The sequence below is a fragment of the Mustela lutreola genome, chromosome 4 (genome assembly GCF_030435805.1).
Source record: "Mustela lutreola isolate mMusLut2 chromosome 4, mMusLut2.pri, whole genome shotgun sequence".
In the NCBI taxonomy this organism is placed as follows: Eukaryota; Metazoa; Chordata; class Mammalia; order Carnivora; family Mustelidae; genus Mustela; species Mustela lutreola.
The window spans coordinates 146,563,135-146,582,417 of NC_081293.1; the positions used below are offsets into that span (position 1 = coordinate 146,563,135).

The following is a 19,283-nucleotide window of genomic DNA, read 5'->3' on the forward strand; positions in this document are numbered from 1 at the left end:
GCAACAAAATGGGAAATAAGAATCAGGATCATTTTTAAAAAATAGTTGTGGTCTTTTTCCCATCTGCCCCTACTCATCTTTTCCCCACTCTAGGGATTCTTCCTTTGTTTAGTGGATTGGGGTCTTCTTAGAATTCCTTGTTATGCCAATCATAGCAAAATGGTTACATAGGCCAGAATGAGAATGAGGAAGGGAGAGTATTTGTCATGTATGTTCTTGTCAAACAACATCCATTTTTCCAGCATATAAAATTTGTCAGTATAGCTAAATCTCTCTCTCTCTCTCTCTTTCTCTCTCTCTCTCTCGTTCACACACACACACACACACACACACACACACACAGTTATTTAGGTCAATGAGAAGTGAATTTGTGGTCCTCTGAATTTACCCAGCTTTTGAGGCTAGTATGAAAAGAGAATTTTCTCATTGCAGCAGAATATACCATGTGACCAGGTATTTGACTTAGTTGGTCAGTATCCACTAGTTCAAGCACCACAATGAATTAAGAAGTAACATGGGATGCCTGAGTGGCTCAGTAGGTTAAGTGTCTGCCTTCGGCTCAGGTCATGATCACAGGGTCCTGGAATTGAGTCTCGCATCAGGCTCCTTGCTCCATGGAGAGCCTTCTTCTCCCTCTGCCTGCCACTCCCCCTCCTTGTGGGTATGCTTTCTCTCTCTCTCTCTTTCTCACAAATAAGTAAAATCTTAAAAAAGAAAAGAAAAGAAAAAGAAGTAACAAATGATGTTAAAAGCAAACAAAGGCAAGCTAATTTTGTTGATTTCGTTTCTACTCTATTTCCAATAGAAATAACTAGTTGGTAAAATAAAATACAGGCATTGTTGATGTACCTACTAAGTGGATAATCAGAGGAGTGTATTCAGTTCTCTTGGCAATCAAGAGATCTAGATAGTAATTAATGAAGCAAAGCTATTAAAGTAAGACTTGTTCTAAGGAGAAAACCATTGTCTTTTTTAAGTGAAATGCCATTCTCAACCATTCCTCCCGTTAGCCTAATACCCTTTATCTACCCCCTTACCAAGGAGAAAGGGCATCTGTACCAGACAAATGAGAAGAAAATCCAGATTGCTTCTAAGCTGTAAGGAATTTGTATACATATCTTGTTGTAAGGAAACTGTCCAATATCTTGACCTCATGGGGCTATGCACACCAATTAAAAAGTTGTCCCCTGTATTGCAATATGTGCTACATGAATCATCTTAAAAGCTTTACTAGCTTCTTGACTCCACATCCAAATCCTAAACCACACTCAGTTTTCTTCTTTTTGTTCCTTCTTATTTTATTTTGATTTTCTATCTTTTTTTTTTTTTTCTTACTTCTTTCTCTTTTCCTCTCTCCTCCATTTTTATCCTATTGCGATCCAGGGGAGAAGAATAAGAGATAACCCACAATGTTGGGAAGGAACTTTTAACTCATAAGGATTTGGGGATTCATTTCAGTCAGAGAAGGAGCATGGTCAAATCTGCATTTCAAAAGATTATTATGCCTGCAGTAAGGACAGGAGATTTAGCATTGCTTATTGTCATAGATGAGCAATTTAATTCAGAAGTAGAATTGAGTTGGTATGGTAATTAATTGACATGGAGGGGATTAATGGATTTCTAGATTTCAGACTTGGACAACTGAGTAGATGGTGGTGTCACTTTCTGTGATAGGGAACGGTGCAAGAAAAAATGGTTTGAAGAGGAAGATGAGAAATATTAGACTTAAGAAGAAGAAATTTGGGATGCTCAGCTGGCTCAGTTGGTAGAGCATGCAACTCACCCCATGTTGGGCATAGAGTACACAACACAAATCCTGTAAGCTGCTAGCAAAAAAATTAACAATTATGATTGTTTTCAGTATGCCAGGTATTGTTTTAAGCACTCTTACGAATATAAAATTAACTTATTTAATCTTCTTAACCCTATGAAGTAGGTACTATTTTCATTTCCAGTTTACAGCCAAGTAAACTGAGGCACATCTAGGTTAGTTAACTTCCCCAAAGTTCGATATTTAATAAGTGGATAAAGGCAACATCATAAATCAAGCCGTCTAGCTCCAGAGTCTGTAGTCTTAACCGTTATGTTATTCTGTCTCACAAATAATTCTTTTTTTTTTTTTTTGCAATTTTTATGTATACCTTTTTCATTTCTTCAAAAAATGACATGTTTAGGATAAAAATTAATTTAACTGAAGATTTGGAGTTTTGGAAGTTCTGGTAAATTGAGGTTTAGTCAGTTAGTCCTAGAAGGGTAGTACCAAATTACAAGGAGCCATGGAGCTATGAATCTACATTGGAGCCCCTTGTAAACTTGCAAAATATATCTAATCACAGAAAAATGCAAGGATTGGCAGAATTTCAAATCCCTGCCCTGTTGAGTTTAAAACCTTGACTGTTGTCAGGTGTGAGCTGCTATTTGTCATAGATTTTTTGGCTGAGACAGAGGCCTTGACGTTGCAGACCTAGGCCAGGCAGACCTTCATTGAAGAAAAGCAGCATTAAATATTTTCCTACTATTAACCCCACCAACCCTTATTCGCATCAGAGCCAGGTCAAACTTGTAATGTGGGTCTTTGAAAGTTGATTTTGAACTTCTAAGTAACCATTCTCTTGAAATGTTGAGATTCTGATTATTGTTTGGTAGAGCACTAATACTAGAATGTACCAAAACCAAAAGGAAAATACGCTATCTACATAGAGTCTTGTCTGGACTTTTTTTAAATTCCAACTGCTTCTGTAATTATGATTTTTCTTTCACTCATGTTCTGCCAAGGCAAAACTAATAAAACTATGAAAATAAATAAAATTATGCATGTTTCCAGGACTGAACACTCTTTAATTTAAGAATAGGAATGCATTGTGATTATATAGTCAACTGTTAACACCCAGATTAGCTTCACACATACATTTGATTCCATTCACTGAGATAAGGCGTGTTTAGAAAGTCAAGTTCAGGAGATCATTTGCTAGGTATTTATATATATTATATCTAGTCATATGCATATCATAAATAGCATAATTAATTTCCTCATCTTGTTCATTAATGAATTAAGGCTTAAACAAGTTTAGGTCTCTTTTTGCAGGTCTTTCCACAGGCAAGCAGTAAAACTAAGATTTGAACTCTGATGTGACTATGCTATCAAAGCCCACTTTCTGTTAAATCATATGACTTCCTATTCCTTTCTTCACAGATATAAACAGAGTTTTACCACATTTCCTATTCCCAGGTATCCCAGGATAGACACTAAACTAGGCCTCTCCTAAAATATGATAGATTCTGCCTACATTAAAACAGGCTATTTTAATACATTACTAGACTTACTAGAATGTAAAGGAATAGGAGGGGGAAAAGAAATAAGCTGAAATTTAATAGAGAAAGTAACCCAAACAGGGAGAATATCCCTGGGCCAGATGATAATATCAGTGCATGAGAAGGCCTAAGGTCTGCATCATAGTTGGGAATATGAATTTAATGGGTACTAAAGAGGTTTTATCTTGGTCCACTCCAAGTTCTGAAGGACGCAAATGCAATTTTTTTTCTGGAGGATAAGTATCCCTAATTTAGACCCTAGTATATGCAGAGATCAAGTTCAACAAAATATGAATTCAAATAAATAAATATATACATATTTAAATAAATGGATAAAATCAAGTACACAAGGGCACAGGCCGCTAGGGAAAGTTAACAGAAAAGAGAAAAAAAAGAAAATAATAAGTCTTATTTTTGGCATTAAAATGGAGAAAGGGCACTATTTTTAAGTAATGATAATGGATTAAAAATACTCATATACTTTCACTCCTCCATGGAACTGCACTAAGATAATAAAAAAGAGAGTTTTTGTTCTGTTTTTCAGACATACACTCATAGGAATAAAGAATGAAAAAGGAAATAGTAGGAGCCTGGAGAGCAGATGACCATCTGTTACTGTCTTAGCAGACCTTAAGGGGAAAAAAGAAATCCCAAGCCAGTACTGGCAGGCATATCTCTGCCAGAGAGGGATACATCAGACCCATATGCCATAGAATTGTCAACCCACACACCTAAGACTCTTCAATTCATTTCATTTCATTTCTCATTTCTTTTAATTCAGTTTCCTTTCTTTTCTTCACTTTTACATCCATCTTGAAAACAATAACACTTAAATTCAGTTGCCCTTCTACCTTTCAATCTGCCTTAAAAATCTTACCTTTCTACTTTACCAACCTAATAAAATCTAAACCCTTGATATATTCTACAGAAAACTTCTTCCCACACTGGACCTAAATAAACATGTCTGCTTATGATTGTCCTGAATTATAGCAGTTTGGCCTCCTGTAACTTTATGATCATCAAACTCAAATGGACCCATTATAATCCTGCTATGTTTCTCAAGTCAGCTTGCTCTATCTCTCAAACTACTCTTTCACATTTCTCTGTCCTCAAACCTCTATCCACCTTACCCTTACCCCCCCCTTAATCTAAGCAACAAACCTTAAACTGTAGCTGCCAAACTGCCAATTTTTTTAAATTTTTTTAGACTTTTATATAATTTTTTATTTTTTATAAACATATATTTTTATCCCCAGGGGTACAGGTCTGTGAATCACCAGGTTTACACACTTCACAGCACTCACCAAAGCACATACCCTCCCCAATGTCCATAATCCCACCCCCTTCTCCCAAACCCCCTCCCCCCAGCAACCCTCAGTTTGTTTTGTGAGATTAAGAGTCACTTGTGGTTTGTCTCCCTCCCAATCCCATTTTCTTTCATTTATTCTTCTCGTACCCACTTAAGCCCCCATGTTGCATCACCACTTCCTCATATCAGGGAGATCATATGATAGTTGTCTTTCTCTGCTTGACTTATTTCGCTAAGCATGATACGCTCTAGTTCCATCCATGTTGTCGCAAATGGCAAGATTTCATTTCTTTTGATGGCTGCATAGTATTCCATTGTGTATATATACCACATCTTCTTGATCCATTCATCTGTTGATGGACATCTAGGTTCTTTCCATAGTTTGGCTATTGTGGACATTGCTGCTATAAACATTCGGGTACACGTGCCCCTTTGGATCACTACGTTTGTATCTTTAGGGTAAATACCCAATAGTGCAATTGCTGGGTCATAGGGCAGTTCTATTTTCAACATTTTGAGGAACCTCCATGCTGTTTTCCAGAGAGGTTGCACCAGCTTGCATTCCCACCAACAGTGTAGGAGGGTTCCCCTTTCTCCGCATCCTCGCCAGCATCTGTCATTTCCTGACTTGTTGATTTTAGCCATTCTGACTGGTGTGAGGTGATATTGCATTGTGGTTTTGATTTGTATTTCCCTGATGCCGAGTGATGTGGAGCACTTTTTCAAGTGTCTGTTGGCCATCTGGATGTCTTCTTTGCAGAAATGTCTGTTCATGTCCTCTGCCCATTTCTTGACTGGATTATTTGTTCTTTGGGTGTTGAGTTCGCTAAGTTCTTTATAGATTTTGGACACTAGCCCTTTATCTGATATGTCATTTGCAAATATCTTCTCCCATTCTGTCAGTTGTCTTTTGGTTTTGTTCACTGTTTCCTTTGTTGTGCAAAACCTTTTGATCTTGATGAAGTCCCAGTAGTTCATTTTTGCCCTTGCTTCCCTTGCCTTTGGCGATGTTCCTAGGAAGACTTTGCTGCGGCTCAGGTCGAAGAGGTTGCTGCCTGTGTTCTCCTCAACGATTTTGATGGATTCCTTTTGCACATTGAGGTCCTTCATCCATTTTGAGTCTATTTTTGTGTGCGGTGTAAGGAAATGGTCCAGTTTCATTTTTCTGCATGTGACCATCCAATTTTCCCAACACCATTTATTGAAGAGGCTGTCTTTTTTCCATTGGACATTCTTTCCTGCTTTGTCAAAGATTAGTTGACCATAGAGTTGAGGGTCTATTTCTGGGCTCTCTATTCTGTTCCATTGATCTATGTGTCTGTTTTTGTGCCAGTACCATGCTGTCTTGATGATGACAGCTTTGTAATAGAGCTTGAAGTCCGGAATCATGATGCCACCAACTTTGGCTTTCTTTTTCAATATTCCTTTGGCTATTCGAGGTCTTTTCTGGTTCCATATAAGTTTTGGGATTATTTGTTCCATTTCTTTGAAAAAAAAATGGATGGTATTTTGATACAAATTGCATTAAATGTGTAGATTGCTTTAGGTAGCATAGACATCTTCACAATATTTGTTCTTCCAATCCAGGAGCATGGAACATTTTTCCATTTCTTTGTGTCTTCTTCAATTTCTTTCATGAGTACTTTATAGTTTTCTGAGTATAGATTCTTAGCCTCTTTGGTTAGGTTTATTCCTAGGTATCTTATAGTTTTGGGTGCAATTGTAAATGGGATTGACTCCTTAATTTCTCTTTCTTCTGTCTTGTTGTTGGTGTAGAGAAATGCAACTGATTTCAGTGCATTGATTTTATATCCTGACATTTTACTGAATTCCCGTATAAGTTCTAGCAGTTTTGGAGTGGAGTCTTTTGAGTTTTTCCACATATAGTATCATATTATATGAGAAGAATATTTGAGCTGAAGTTCCTGCACCCTGAAAGAACTCTGTGTATGTGTACAAAAGTTTCTTTAAACATTTGTTTTATTTTACATGCATGAGGTGAAACTCCAAAAGGCTGAGAAAACCAGTAGGTTAAATAATTCAACCAGTTTACACAGGATTGGGAATAGTTTGCATTCCTAATAGCCAAACTGGAGAGACTTTGTAATACATAAGGCAACATGCAGAAATATCAAAATGGTTTTCTCTTAGTTTTAGGGCTAAATTAGCCTTACCCTAAAACCTGCTCTGGAGCCAGTCTAACAAAGAGTACCAGCAAGCCTCAAAGGGATCACACTAATTACAAGTAATTTAACTACATGCTGAAATAAAGTCCACCATCTTCGAAGAACACAACAAAATTCAATAACCAGATATGTTCAGAATAACAATGTCAGGCATCCAAATGAAAATTACCAGATATACAATGAAGTAAGAAAATATGGCCTAGAAATATAAGACAAATTAATTAAACAGAAACTAACTCAGAAACTCAAGGCATGATAGAATTAGCAGACAAGAATGGTAGTTATTCCTAACATGAAGAGGAAAGTTCAAGCATAATGTGGAGAGAAATGAAGAACCTAAAAAACACTCAAATGGAAGTTTTAGAGATCAAAAATAACAGTATTGGAAATTTTAAAAATTTTGTACCCTGGAAGGGTTAATGGCAGAGTATATACTACAAAAGACAAAAACAAAACAAAATAAACACCAAACAAAAAATGAAGTTGAGGAAGTAATAGAAACTATTGAAGTGAAGAATAGAGAGAAAAATACTGAAAAATAGTATATCAGTGGTATATTGGACAGCATCAGTTGGATAACATCTATAATTCGAGTCCCAGAAAAGGCAGCAGTTGGGGAAATATTTTTTAAAATAGTGGGGGAAAATAAATAAAGAAATAGTGGGAAAAGGTTTTGTAATTTGATGAAAACTGCAAATCCACAGATCCAAGAAGTTCAATCAATCTCAGGCAGAATAAACATGAATAAAATCACATTGAGGTTCATTATAATGAAATCTTAAAAGAATCCAGAAAAAAGAAAAATCATATTACATACAAAGAAACAAAAATAGAGATGATAAGAAAAAGATAAGAATCTTTTAAATCTCAGAAGTATTACATTAAGTTAAAGAAGCCAGATATTAGGGATTGCAGAGTATATGGTTCTATTTATATGAAATTCTAGAAAAGACAAATGTACAGTGGCAGAATTTCAGTGATTGTCAAGGGCCAAGAAGGAGGGTAAGAACTTGACTCAAAAGGGCCAAAAGGAGGTTTAAGGGTTGAGGAAAATATTCTGTATTTTGATTGTGGTAGTCGTTATATGTATCACTGCACACATTTGTCAAATATGCATCATAACCTGCCCTTAGAATTGGTAAATTTTATTGACGGTAAACTATACTCAGTAAAGCTGATAAAAAAAATAGTTATGAAATGAAGGAAAAATACTAGATTGAAACTTTTAAAGAATATCAGTTGCAGGGTTCCTGGGTGGCTCAGCGGGTTAAGCCTCTGCCTTCAGCTCAGGTTATGATCTCAGGGTCCTGGGATTGAGCCCTGCTTTGGGCTCTCTGCTCAGTGGGGAGCCTGCTTCCCCCACTCTCTCTGCCTGCCTCTCTGCCTATTTGTGATCTCTCTCTCTCTGTCAAGTAAATAAATAAAATCTAAAAAAAAAAAAAAAAAAAAGAATATCAGTTACAGAAACAGTGTTTCTGATCAATTTAAAGAAAAACATTTAAATTAATCCCTACAAAAGCAAAGGAATAAATGAACAAGTTGAGGATAAACATGCAAACCATAGGATTTGATTTTGAAAATCTGTAATTGGGCTTTCAAATTTCAAAGGTGTCTATTTCTTAATAGAATCATTGATAAAATTCCTGTTCTTAGTGGCATAAATTTATGTTCTGTTCTGGAATAAAATGAAACTGAAAAGTCATATGATTTTGTAGCATCTAAATTTAGTAAGCAAAATTTTGTAGAATCAAAAATAAGGACAACTTTCTTGATAAGCTTGGTTTACATAAAATGTTTGCCAAAGAAAGATACCTATGAAAAGGAGGAAAGGGGTGCCTGGGTGGCTCAGTGGGTTGAGCCTCTGCCTTTGGCGCGGGTCATGATCTCAGGATCCTGGGATCGAGCCCCACATCGGGCTCTCTGCTCAGCAGGGAGCCTGCTTCTCCCCTTTCTCTGCCTACTGTCTACTTGTGATCTCTCTCTCTCTCTGTCAAATAAAGAAATAAAATCTTTAAAAAAAAATAAAAAGAAAAGGAGGAAAAAGACATTAGTCATGAAAATATTTGTTGTGAAATAGTCACTCATTTCAGTATTTTAAAAATTGGAAGTGAAAATGTTCCACGTTAGCAGAAATTACCACATAGTACTACACCTCTAAAGACAGTATTTCTCAACCAAAAACACTATCGTCTCTTAAGAAGAGTAATTAAAGATGCCACAATTTCAAAAATAATTAACTGTTAAACTCTGCCTTGAAGTGCAGGCAATTTTATGAAAACATCTAAAATACTTAGACCACATTGAAACATTCTTCATAAAAATATAATGATATTCTGTCAGTAAGAAATATGGCCACAAAATTTACTAACGTGATTATTTATCCGCAATCATAATTCTGCTTATGTTATTTTCTAATGTTTAGATAATCAGTATGAAGTAGTTATCATGCTGTGGCACACATGAATTATTCAATTTTTGGTTTTTTAGAATGAATTTTAGTTGTGAAAATAACTTTTGAATAGGACTATTTTATATTTTATAGATCTACTGATGAAAACAATTTGTTGACCAATAAATAAGCATTTCAGTGACATATAATTTTTATTTTTAGCCCCATTTTAAGCTTAAAATTACCCCAACTTGGATGAAAACTACCTGATCACTCTTAATATACCAACTCTCAGAACATCATTATTTTTCATATATACAATGCTTTGGAACGCAGTAAGTTTCTCCATTTAGCTTTAAAAACCTATCTTAAAAAACTATTAGGAAGCTCTGAACTCTGGAGAATCCATGAAGTGAGGTGTTTTGTTAGTCCCAGGTGATAATAATCTCTGAAGTTGTTGGGGCTTGGAAAAGGTTTACTACCAGTTTCTTGTCGTATGAGAACATGGTGTGTAATAACAAAAGACATTTTATTCAAATCATAAGAACAAGTCTGAGAAGTGACTCTTAGCCCCCATAATGGTGAGGGGAAGGGTGAGGTTTCTGGAATGAGGAGGCTTTTGCAGTGTCAGAGGCTTTGGTTGGTAAAACTTTGGACAGTTGGGTTAATTTTAACACAGACCTTCGTGCATCGGCAAATACTTTTTTTTTTTTTCTAAATTTTTCATTACCAAGAACAATGTGGTTTATGCTGAAGTCTGATTATTCAGTACCTGCAAGAGGTCCTCTCCTGGCTCCTCTGACACAGTAACTCCATCTTTGGCCTGCCCTCTAATTCTTGACCATCTGCATCCATTACCTAGTTTTTACCTTTATTTTAGATTCATTCTTTCCTTTGCCTTTATCAGGTAAAACAAAAATGCAGAATAGTGTAGGCTAAGTAGTCAGAGAGGAAGGAAGGAAGGGAGGGTGGGAGAAGAGGAAGGCAGGAGGGAAGGGAGGGAGGAAGGAGAAGGAAGGAAGAAAAGCAAAGAAAGGGCTGGGTAGGGCAGGAGAGGAGGAAGGAAGGAAGAAAAGAAAAGAAGGAAGGAAGGAGAGAAGGAAGAGGAAGGAAGGGGAGGGAAGGAATGAAAGAAAGAGAAAGAGGGATGCCTGGGTGGCTCAGTGGGTTAAGCTGCTGCCTTCGGCTCAGGTCATGATCTCAGGGTCCTGGGATCGAGTTCCGCAACGGGCTCTCTGCTCAGCAGGGAGTCTGCTTCCTCCTCTCTCTCTCTGCCTGCCTCTCTGCCTACTTGTGATCTCTGTCTGTCAAATAAATAAATAAAATCTTTAAAAAAAAAAAAAAGAAGAGAAAGAAAAGGAGGGATGGGGAAGGGAAGGGAGGGAGGGAAGAAGAAAGTGAAAAGATAAAAGAAAGTGCTGAAAAGTGGGGAGATTTAGTGGGCAAAACAAATAAGGATAGAGGATATGACCAAAGGAGTGTGCATGACCAGTTTTAATGGAAAACCAGTCTCTTTTGACAGTTTTATTGCTTTAGGAGAGCAACCCAGTGGTTGCTGGTTTCTAATATCTTACTCTATAAATAGCAGCTCCTAAATACTCGAGCAGTAAACCTTGGTTCATTTCTCTTGTGTGCTAATAAGCATATTATTCTCATGCCAACAGATAGGATTTTCTAGCACATATGTTTCTGAAAGAAAAAAAAATACTCATCTTGTGAAAATATAACCCATAAATTTGGAGTTTGAATTGGCTGCATTTTGCACAGTCTATGCTATACCCACTTCATTTTAATTATTCTCCTTTACAAGTAGAGATAGTAGTCTATGAATGCATTATTAATGTAGAATATTTCCTTTGTTTTTATAGGCTTCACCAGAGGCCATATTGAATTCAAAGTTTTGGGTTATTTCTGAGTCAGAAACCTCATACATTTGGATAAAAACCAAACTTCCAACAGTTAACCTTAACTTAGCAGGATATTTTATACACATTAAATTTTATTCAAAAAGGTCTTAGCTATTTAAAATCTTTCTTACTACTCACATATATAAAGGCTAAATGTTAAAGGATCATTGTCAGTTATTCTGCTGAAGATCATTATTAATGATTCATACCTTCTGTCTTAATTGTGTTTAGGGAGTAAAGATGTTTGTTTTGTCTATGGCCAAGAATTCTCTTCTTGAGGAAAAAATACAATGCTTAAAACTTAAAGCCCATGGTTATTCTAGATGTGCCATATTATCTAAAAGCAAGTGTTTACTGACCTCCTCACGGGTTTATGGACTCACAGAAAAGTAAAATTTTCTTCCAAAACAAATTCATTCTAACATCCAAGAGTAAGATAACATGAGATCAGAAAAATCACAGTCACTGAGAATTACAGCAGGGAGAACACTTTCATTATATCAAGCCCTTCACTATCATGTTACAAATGTGGGAATTGTGCCCCAGAGTGATCCAAGTGATTTCTTTGGGTCCAGTGTGTAGTCTCCAATCTGGAAATCTTGACTTTTAGTTCAGGCCTCCATCTTCAATGGACTCCTTACTCCTCCTCTTCAGTGAGCACTTGTCTCCAGTTTTATGAGCCTGCCATCACTCTCATCACCTTCCAGTTCATTGTCCATAATCTGTCCAGAGGGATCTTTTAAAAATTTAAACCTGATTCCCAGCCTCTTCTGCTTAAAATTGCCCTCTTTATACCTACAAGTTGAAGTCCAAGATCATTCGCATGTTATTCAAGATTGTGTGTTAATTAGCACATATTTGCTGCAGCAGTCTTCCTCATCGCACTCAAGACTTTCAAACATTCCAGTAGTTCCTAGCAGTGGACTTTGTACCCACATCTCCCCCTGCTCCCCAAAAAGGAAGACCACAGAGACCTGAGACTCAAGTCTGTGCACATTTATGTGCACTATTTCCTATGCTAGGAATATCTCACCACCATCACCTCCCTCTGTTTCAGGTTGACTAACTTCTGATGGTCTTTCAAATACTTGGTTAAGTACTATTTTTTTCTGCCAGCTCTTCTCTCACTTTCCCATCATCATAAGTATATGTCCTACTTACTTCCTCTGAGGATCACATGGGCCTTTTCCACAGAGTCTTGTCATTTAGACCATGAATTTCTTGGTGTGAGGGAAATATCTTTATGTCCTCAATACCTCAAAATGTGGGTTTATTCACAGTTGTAATTGGGTTTATTCACAGTTGATTCACAGTTATAATTGCTATCATTTGGTCCAAATTGAAAGCTTTATGATTCTCAGACTTAGGGCAGAATAGGTAATTACAGCAAGTAAAGTTGTAGTGGACAACTGTCAGAAGGTTCTGTTGGCATGGGAAGTAGTTGAGGAGACGGAGTCTCCTTCACTAATATGACATCCATTCTGTTTTAAGGCAGTAAGATAAGGAAAGGCCGAATGCAAAATGTTAGTTAGAGCTGGAAGGGATTTGAGATCATTCCCCTATTTTGAGAAGCAGATATGAAGTGCCAGAGAATCTTACCTACATGATAGGATGGTCAGTGGCAGAGCATGGTCCAGAACCCAGTTATCTTCCTTACCAATCCATGTCAAATTCCTACCTCACTGGTCAGGCTACAGAGATAGTTCTGACCTAGTAAGTCATGTCACCACCTAGGAAGATTCTCCTGCTTTGATTTCGAACTACTCAACACAAAAAAAAAAGCTTCAGGCTACGAGAAAGCCGTTGACTCTCTCTTTCATGTTTATTCCACTGGCATGTTCTCATGAAATGACCTCCTCTTTTCCTCTTACTTCCCTTCCCTGCCTCAAAAAATGAAACTTCCGTCTGACATATGGAAGGGTGCCAACATCAGCCAGGGCATATATTAAAGTTTTAAATCAATTATTGTTCTAGTACACACCCTGGGGTTGAGAAAGAAAGAACATCCAGGACTAACAAACCTGATTGTTCTGGCAAAGTTGCCATTCGATTCATGCTGGCATTTTTGGGCCTTTCTTTTTCTTTAATATTCTACCCTCATAGTTTTTTTTTTTTTTTTTATAAAAAGGTAATAGCTCAAGTAGCAATTTTTAACATGATTATTTCATTCAATTTCTCCATAAGACTTCTACCTCTTAGTCTCTTGATGGTTTCCCAGAGGACGCTATGCCCAGAGTTTGTTTATTATTACTTAATTGTAGAGACAACTATCAGTCTGATAGTGAGTTCATTAGACCATGGACTGTTCCTCACTTTATTATCTTCTAAGCAAGGGAGAGACTCGGGCTTGGGATGATGAGTACTTCACAACTTGGCATTCTTAGATTGAGAAAAAGACTTAATCATAACATTTAAGAAACCAAATTACAGCTGTGTATAACACAGATCGTTTTAACAACTGCTCTGAGTTGGATCTATATAAGTATTCTGATTAATACTGCTTTAAAATTCCTATTAAAGTATGATGCATTTTTTTTTCCTAGGCAAGTACTGGAAGTCAGTAAGGATGGTGGCTGTGCCAAGGGGTTGTGCTTTGGCTGGGACTCAGTTGCAGGAGGAGACCGAGACTGTTTCTGCCCTGGCCTCCCTGACGGTAGATGTAGAACAGCCCTTTGCTTCAGAAGATAGCAGGTATGGATCCAACATGGGGGAGTCATTAAGGTCAGTAACATCCAGGCTCATCATTAGCATTTATGAACCTCTCTCCAGGCTTTCCTTCACCTGTCTCCTCCACTTCCACCACTTGTCTTCTTCAAAGCCACAGATTCCACAGCAAATGCTATAGGCCTCCAAGAATTCATTTGTTTCATTCTTCATGGGAAACACAGAGATGGAGCATGTGGTTGCAGTTCACAGAGAATTAGAGTGGATGAGATACATGGTGAGAGAAATCACTCCTCATTGGCTAATTTAAATGCAAATCATTGTAGAAAAGAGCTACTTATGTGCTTTACTTCTTTCCTTAGTTCTATTTTTCCAGATAATTTTTTTCCTTCTATCATCATTTCAAAATTACTGCTATAACAAAGTGGAAAAAGGAGAGAGGAAGCTGGAAGTACTTCTAGTCAGTTGGATAACCTAAATACATACAGGCTCTTTCTGTGACTGCCCTTGTGGTCCAAGGACTGGGTAAAGATAGAAGGTGCCTCCAACGGAGACAGGAGTTTGTATAAAGGAATGTATGGACTCTTGAGTCTGATTTTATTCCACTTTCTGATAAGAAGAAGTTGATTCCAATTAGTCTTCATATGAATATAGCATTCAGGAAAAGAAAAATAATATTAACCTAAGATTGGGTTTGCTTGTTCTCCTTTAAGAAATACTTGTCAGTTTGTGCATTTTGATGTTCATCATCCTATCATACAGACAATGCTATGTTTAGGATTTTTTTTAAGTCTGCTACAATCAAAGCCATCACAAATGTACATATATATAAACATTGGTGCTTTCTCTGGCTGTCTTCAAAGTCACATTTTCTCAATTTAAAAATGAATCAGGTGAGGCTTTACTGAAGTTCTGCCAGCTTGCACTTCGAAATTGCTCTGAGAAGGAAATCATATTCCCTCTGTCAATAACATCACCATTAATTACACAGATCCTGCTACCTAGTACTTAGTTGGCAATTTTCCCAAGAATGCACAATTTAAACAGTTTTAGCTTTCTTGCTTTTACTGGATACTCAGAGTTTAATGGATTTAACATCTTGCTTTGGTCAACAGCAGGAGATGCATTGAATAAGAGATTTCATTTTTAAGCAAGTATTTTTTTCTTACTATAACCACTTAAAGACCAGATTACCTATAGAAAAAAATAGTTGTACAATATTTTATTAGAAGACATCTTCATGTGGGCATCTGGAACATAAAGGAAAACTTATTTTACATCTTTGATAATATGGACTAACCCCCTGCCGTTCCCAGCTAAGAACCAAACCAAGTTCATAATCCAAAGGTGTTGCAATTATTCCCAAAGCCAAATGCAGTTAGTTGTCTGTCATCTGAGGGCTATAAAACTGAGGAAACTAACATCTGTTAGTGCTGGATATAAAAGGAGTATATCTATTATTTAGAATTCATTTAATATAAAGAAATGAAACTAAATTCCAACCTGAGTGAAATGAGTTGTAAATAATTTTGCTTAGAATAATTAAGAATAATAAATTCTGTTATACACCCCAAGTAATATAAAAATCTCAGCACTTTGGCAGGAATTGGCTCTATAAGCGTGCTTACTTATCGTCAGGTAAAAGGTGTGTTTGAATTCTGATAATCTGCAGGGACTTAACCCCAGCTTCAGTTCACAGTGATTATTTATTTATTTATCTATCTATTTTTTTTGTTCACAGTGATTTTTAAGCTTCCTCTGGTAGCAAAGAATGGGAATGTGAATGTTCTGATGTGTAGGGAAACAGAGTTGATGCTTATGGCCTGGATTCATATTTGTTTATCAGTATTAGACACATTATATCTGTTTTGATTGATTTTTTCTTAGGGAAAGAAAAATAGTTTTGCTTGATTTATTTTCTATGGCTTTGTACTCACTTTTTCAGCAGAGGAAAAGAAAAATTCTTCTAAAATTGACTTTTGCATGTCTATTGAACCATGCATGAATTTCATCAGAGAGAGTCAGAGAGAGAGAAACCTTGAAAGCCACAGAACATTTATTCTTTCCAGAAGCATGCTATTCAAATTGTCCCCCTACTCAATACAGGAAAGACTTTCAGAATGAGATAAAGAGGTGGAAATGTTCTTGGCCTTTGTTATGAATGTAATATTGTAAGTACACAGGAAATTTAAAAATTAGAAAAATCAGAAAACTAAATGGATGGAAAAGAGTGAAGGCAAGATTCTTTTTATAGGAAATTCTTGCCAATTATTTTGGAGGATATATTGGTGCTTGGAGTGAGATGACTCATTTTGTACTAAGATTTTGGGTAAAGCAGCTCTTTTCCTGGCCAACTCATATCTGACTCATTTACCACTAGTGAATAAGGGATAAAATGCTCCTGGCTAAGAACCATTGTAAGTATTTTTTGTTCATTTTTCTTGGGGGGGGGGTGGCAAGAGGGAGATGACAACACAGTGAAAACAGTCATTTCAGTTTTACAACTTACTGATGGACCATGAAGAGTAAATTGTTTGAAAAAGGCTGATATGTGGGGATGCATTTGGGGGATGATTAATTTAAATACAGTCTCAAAACAAATTATCAGGTGGCAAAGACTTGAGCAAGAAAGAAAAAATTAGTGGATCAGAAAAAAGAAGACAAAATAATTAAATGGGGTCCATTTATATGTTCAAAGAATATTTAAACATTAGACCTGATCACATATAGCATATATATTTGTGCTTAGAAGCATTTAGCTTCTAAATGACCTAAAGTCATTTTTTTTTTTTTAAGGTTTAGGTTTTTTCTTGTTTAGTGGGAGACCGCACCTTTAAAAGATTGTAGTTTACATTGGTTGGATATCTATTTCAAATGCTTCTACTTTGAAAAGGTCAGTGCAGTATTTAGGTTTATTCTTGAATATTAGTTCAGGCTCTGCTGAAAATCAAGGAAAAAAAAATCAGAACTTCAGGATGATCAAATATTGTGTTATTGGGAACACATATATACTCTAGAAATCCTGTCTCTTTCTCTCTCTCTCTCTCTCTTTTTTTTTTTTAAACCAAAACAAAAACTAAAAGTTACACTTTTCAAATGTCAGTTGGACCTATTGATTATAGTGTGAATCATGTTAGATTTTCTTAGTACAATCTAGTCTGGTTGTCATTTTGTCTTCAACTTTTGGCAACTTTTCTCATGAATGAGATGGTTTCATATCATTATATAATACAAAAGCATGAGAAAATATATGATTCCAAGTCTAGCTGGGTTGTTGTTGGTTTTTTTTTTTTTTTTTTTTTGAGTAACTGTCTTATTCGTGAATATTAAAGAAGTATAATGATATGCTGGAAAATCCCAGGTATTTTCTACCTTAACTTTTAATGGCCTATAATGTATGCCAAGGACATTAATAACCACATTTTTCTGTATCTGAAAATGTATATAGAAATATAGACAACTATTAAATACACATTCATGTCTAGTATACCTAGAAACACAACTTTGTTTTCCATTTCTTACCATTGTGTCTCCAAGGCTTCTAAAAGCTAAATATTGTATAAATTATGCAGGTTTCTGATTTTTCTCTATGATCATTTTATTTTGAGCACTTGTTTAACCAGGCAAACATTCCAATATAAACGTTATTCTTAATTTTCATCCAGTGTCAAGAAAGTCACAGTTGAAAAGTGGGCTAAGTGGCCTAAGATTTGGAAGCTCCTGATAAAAGGAAGGATAATCTATCCCTTCTTTTCTTCTTTTTCCTCCTCCTTCTGGGACCATCTTGTTATCTCTGTTTTCAGTGCCTACCATGTGGTCAGGAGATGGGGCCTGTATGAAGTCTGACTTAATATGATAGGGATTCAGTCCAGTGCCCATTTATATATTCAGGGTTCCATTCTGAATTCTTTAAAGAAGTGTTTTATAAGGAAAAAGAAACATATTTTAATAGAACTATAAGTAAAATAAGATGCATGATAACTTTAGCTTCCCATCTTCTCATCTTCATCTCTACTCCTTCACTCTTATCTTCTTCCCACTACAAAGGAAGAATAGAGTGTGACTCTAGAATCAACTTGCAGAGGTTCAAATCCCATCTTCAACTTAATAATTGTGCAATCATGGGCAAGTTACTTGTCTCCATGGGCTTTATTTTCCTTGTCTTTAAAAATGAAAGGAGAATTTCCTAAGGTTCTGAGGATTAAACAAAATAGTATGTCTTAACACAAAACCTGATACATAGTAAGTACTCAATAAAGATTGGTTTTATTATTTTTTCATCATTTTTATTCTTCCACCACTTATTTTTTTTCCTCCTTAAATACATAGCTCATCATCCAGTGATCTATATTAGAATATAGAGGCTGTACTTAGGCATCTAACTGTTCATGGGTGAAATCATTAACAATCATTAATAACAAGAGATTGACAAATAATCTCTAAGCAATAAATTGATTGAGTTAATTAATCTGCAATTAGCTGGCTTAACTCAAGACTTTCACAATGCCTAATATACTGTAGGTAGTAAATAATGAATGAATGAATGAATGAATCCAAAAACAGAAGACAAAATATTGTTGAAATGGTAACATAACATTTTATAATGATTACCTGAGCAATTCTTGTCTCTTGATTTACTGTATTTTCTGAGATAACCAGTCTTTTTATATCTTATAAGAGTTTTCAAAATGTTTTATATTTATTTTGTTTTATAGTACTAATTGACAATATCAACTTTCAGATTATAAGAATCCATAGTACTCATGTAATAAATATGGATTGAATGAATAAACATAATAAGGGGGGGGCAAAGTATCTGTCTGAATGGAGAAAGGAATTGTATATAGGGAGGGAGAAAATCTTGGCAGTGATGCCGACATTACAGGATTATCCTCCAACCTGCAGAATGAGGAAGGAGAATATCCAGTCCATTCTTTATTTAAACACTTTCTGATTAAAAATTGTTGAGAGGCAGGGTCACAAAGCTTCCTCATAGTCCTCAAAATGTTCATATACTGGTTTTCTGTGTCTCTAAAAATTGCTATAAATTTAATGACTTAAAATGACAGAAAGATCAGAAGGCTGGCACAGGTCTCTCTGGGCTAAAATCAAGAGGTTGGCAGGGCTTGGGTCCTTTCCTTGAGACTCTAGGGGAGAATCTGCATCTTTGTCTTTTCCAGCTTCTAGAGGCTACCTGCATTCCTTGGCTCATGACCCTCTTCCTCTGTCTTCAAAGCCAGCAACTTGATATCCTGTTGACCTTTCTTCACTTACCATGTCTCTCTCTGACTGAAGGAAGAAAGCTGGGCAAGCCGGCTTACAAACTGGGAAAGATTCCCTGCTTTTAAAGACTCGTGATTAGATTAGCTCCACTAGGATGATTTAGCCTAATTTCTTCATCTCAAGGTACTTAACTTTAATCACATCTACAGTGTCAGTTTTGCCATGCAAAACTTCCAGGGACTAGAACATAGACATTGTTGGGAGCTATTATTCTTCCTACCACAAGAGTAGAC

At 36.1% G+C, this 19,283-nt stretch overlaps 1 protein-coding gene across 13 annotated transcripts in view; it reads left to right on the forward strand.

The window, feature by feature from the left end:
- HDAC9 (histone deacetylase 9) overlaps positions 1-19,283 on the forward strand; it is a 940,182-nt gene that overhangs the window by 903,491 nt on the left and 17,408 nt on the right. For all 13 annotated transcript variants that reach the window (XR_009352864.1, XM_059171303.1, XM_059171302.1 and 10 more), the window contains one exon: positions 13,647-13,794. Coding sequence is in view for 12 of the 13 variants with exons in the window: in XM_059171303.1 (XP_059027286.1) it covers positions 13,647-13,794 (148 nt within the window). In the remaining variant the exon portion in view is untranslated. The remainder of the gene's footprint in view (positions 1-13,646; positions 13,795-19,283) is intronic.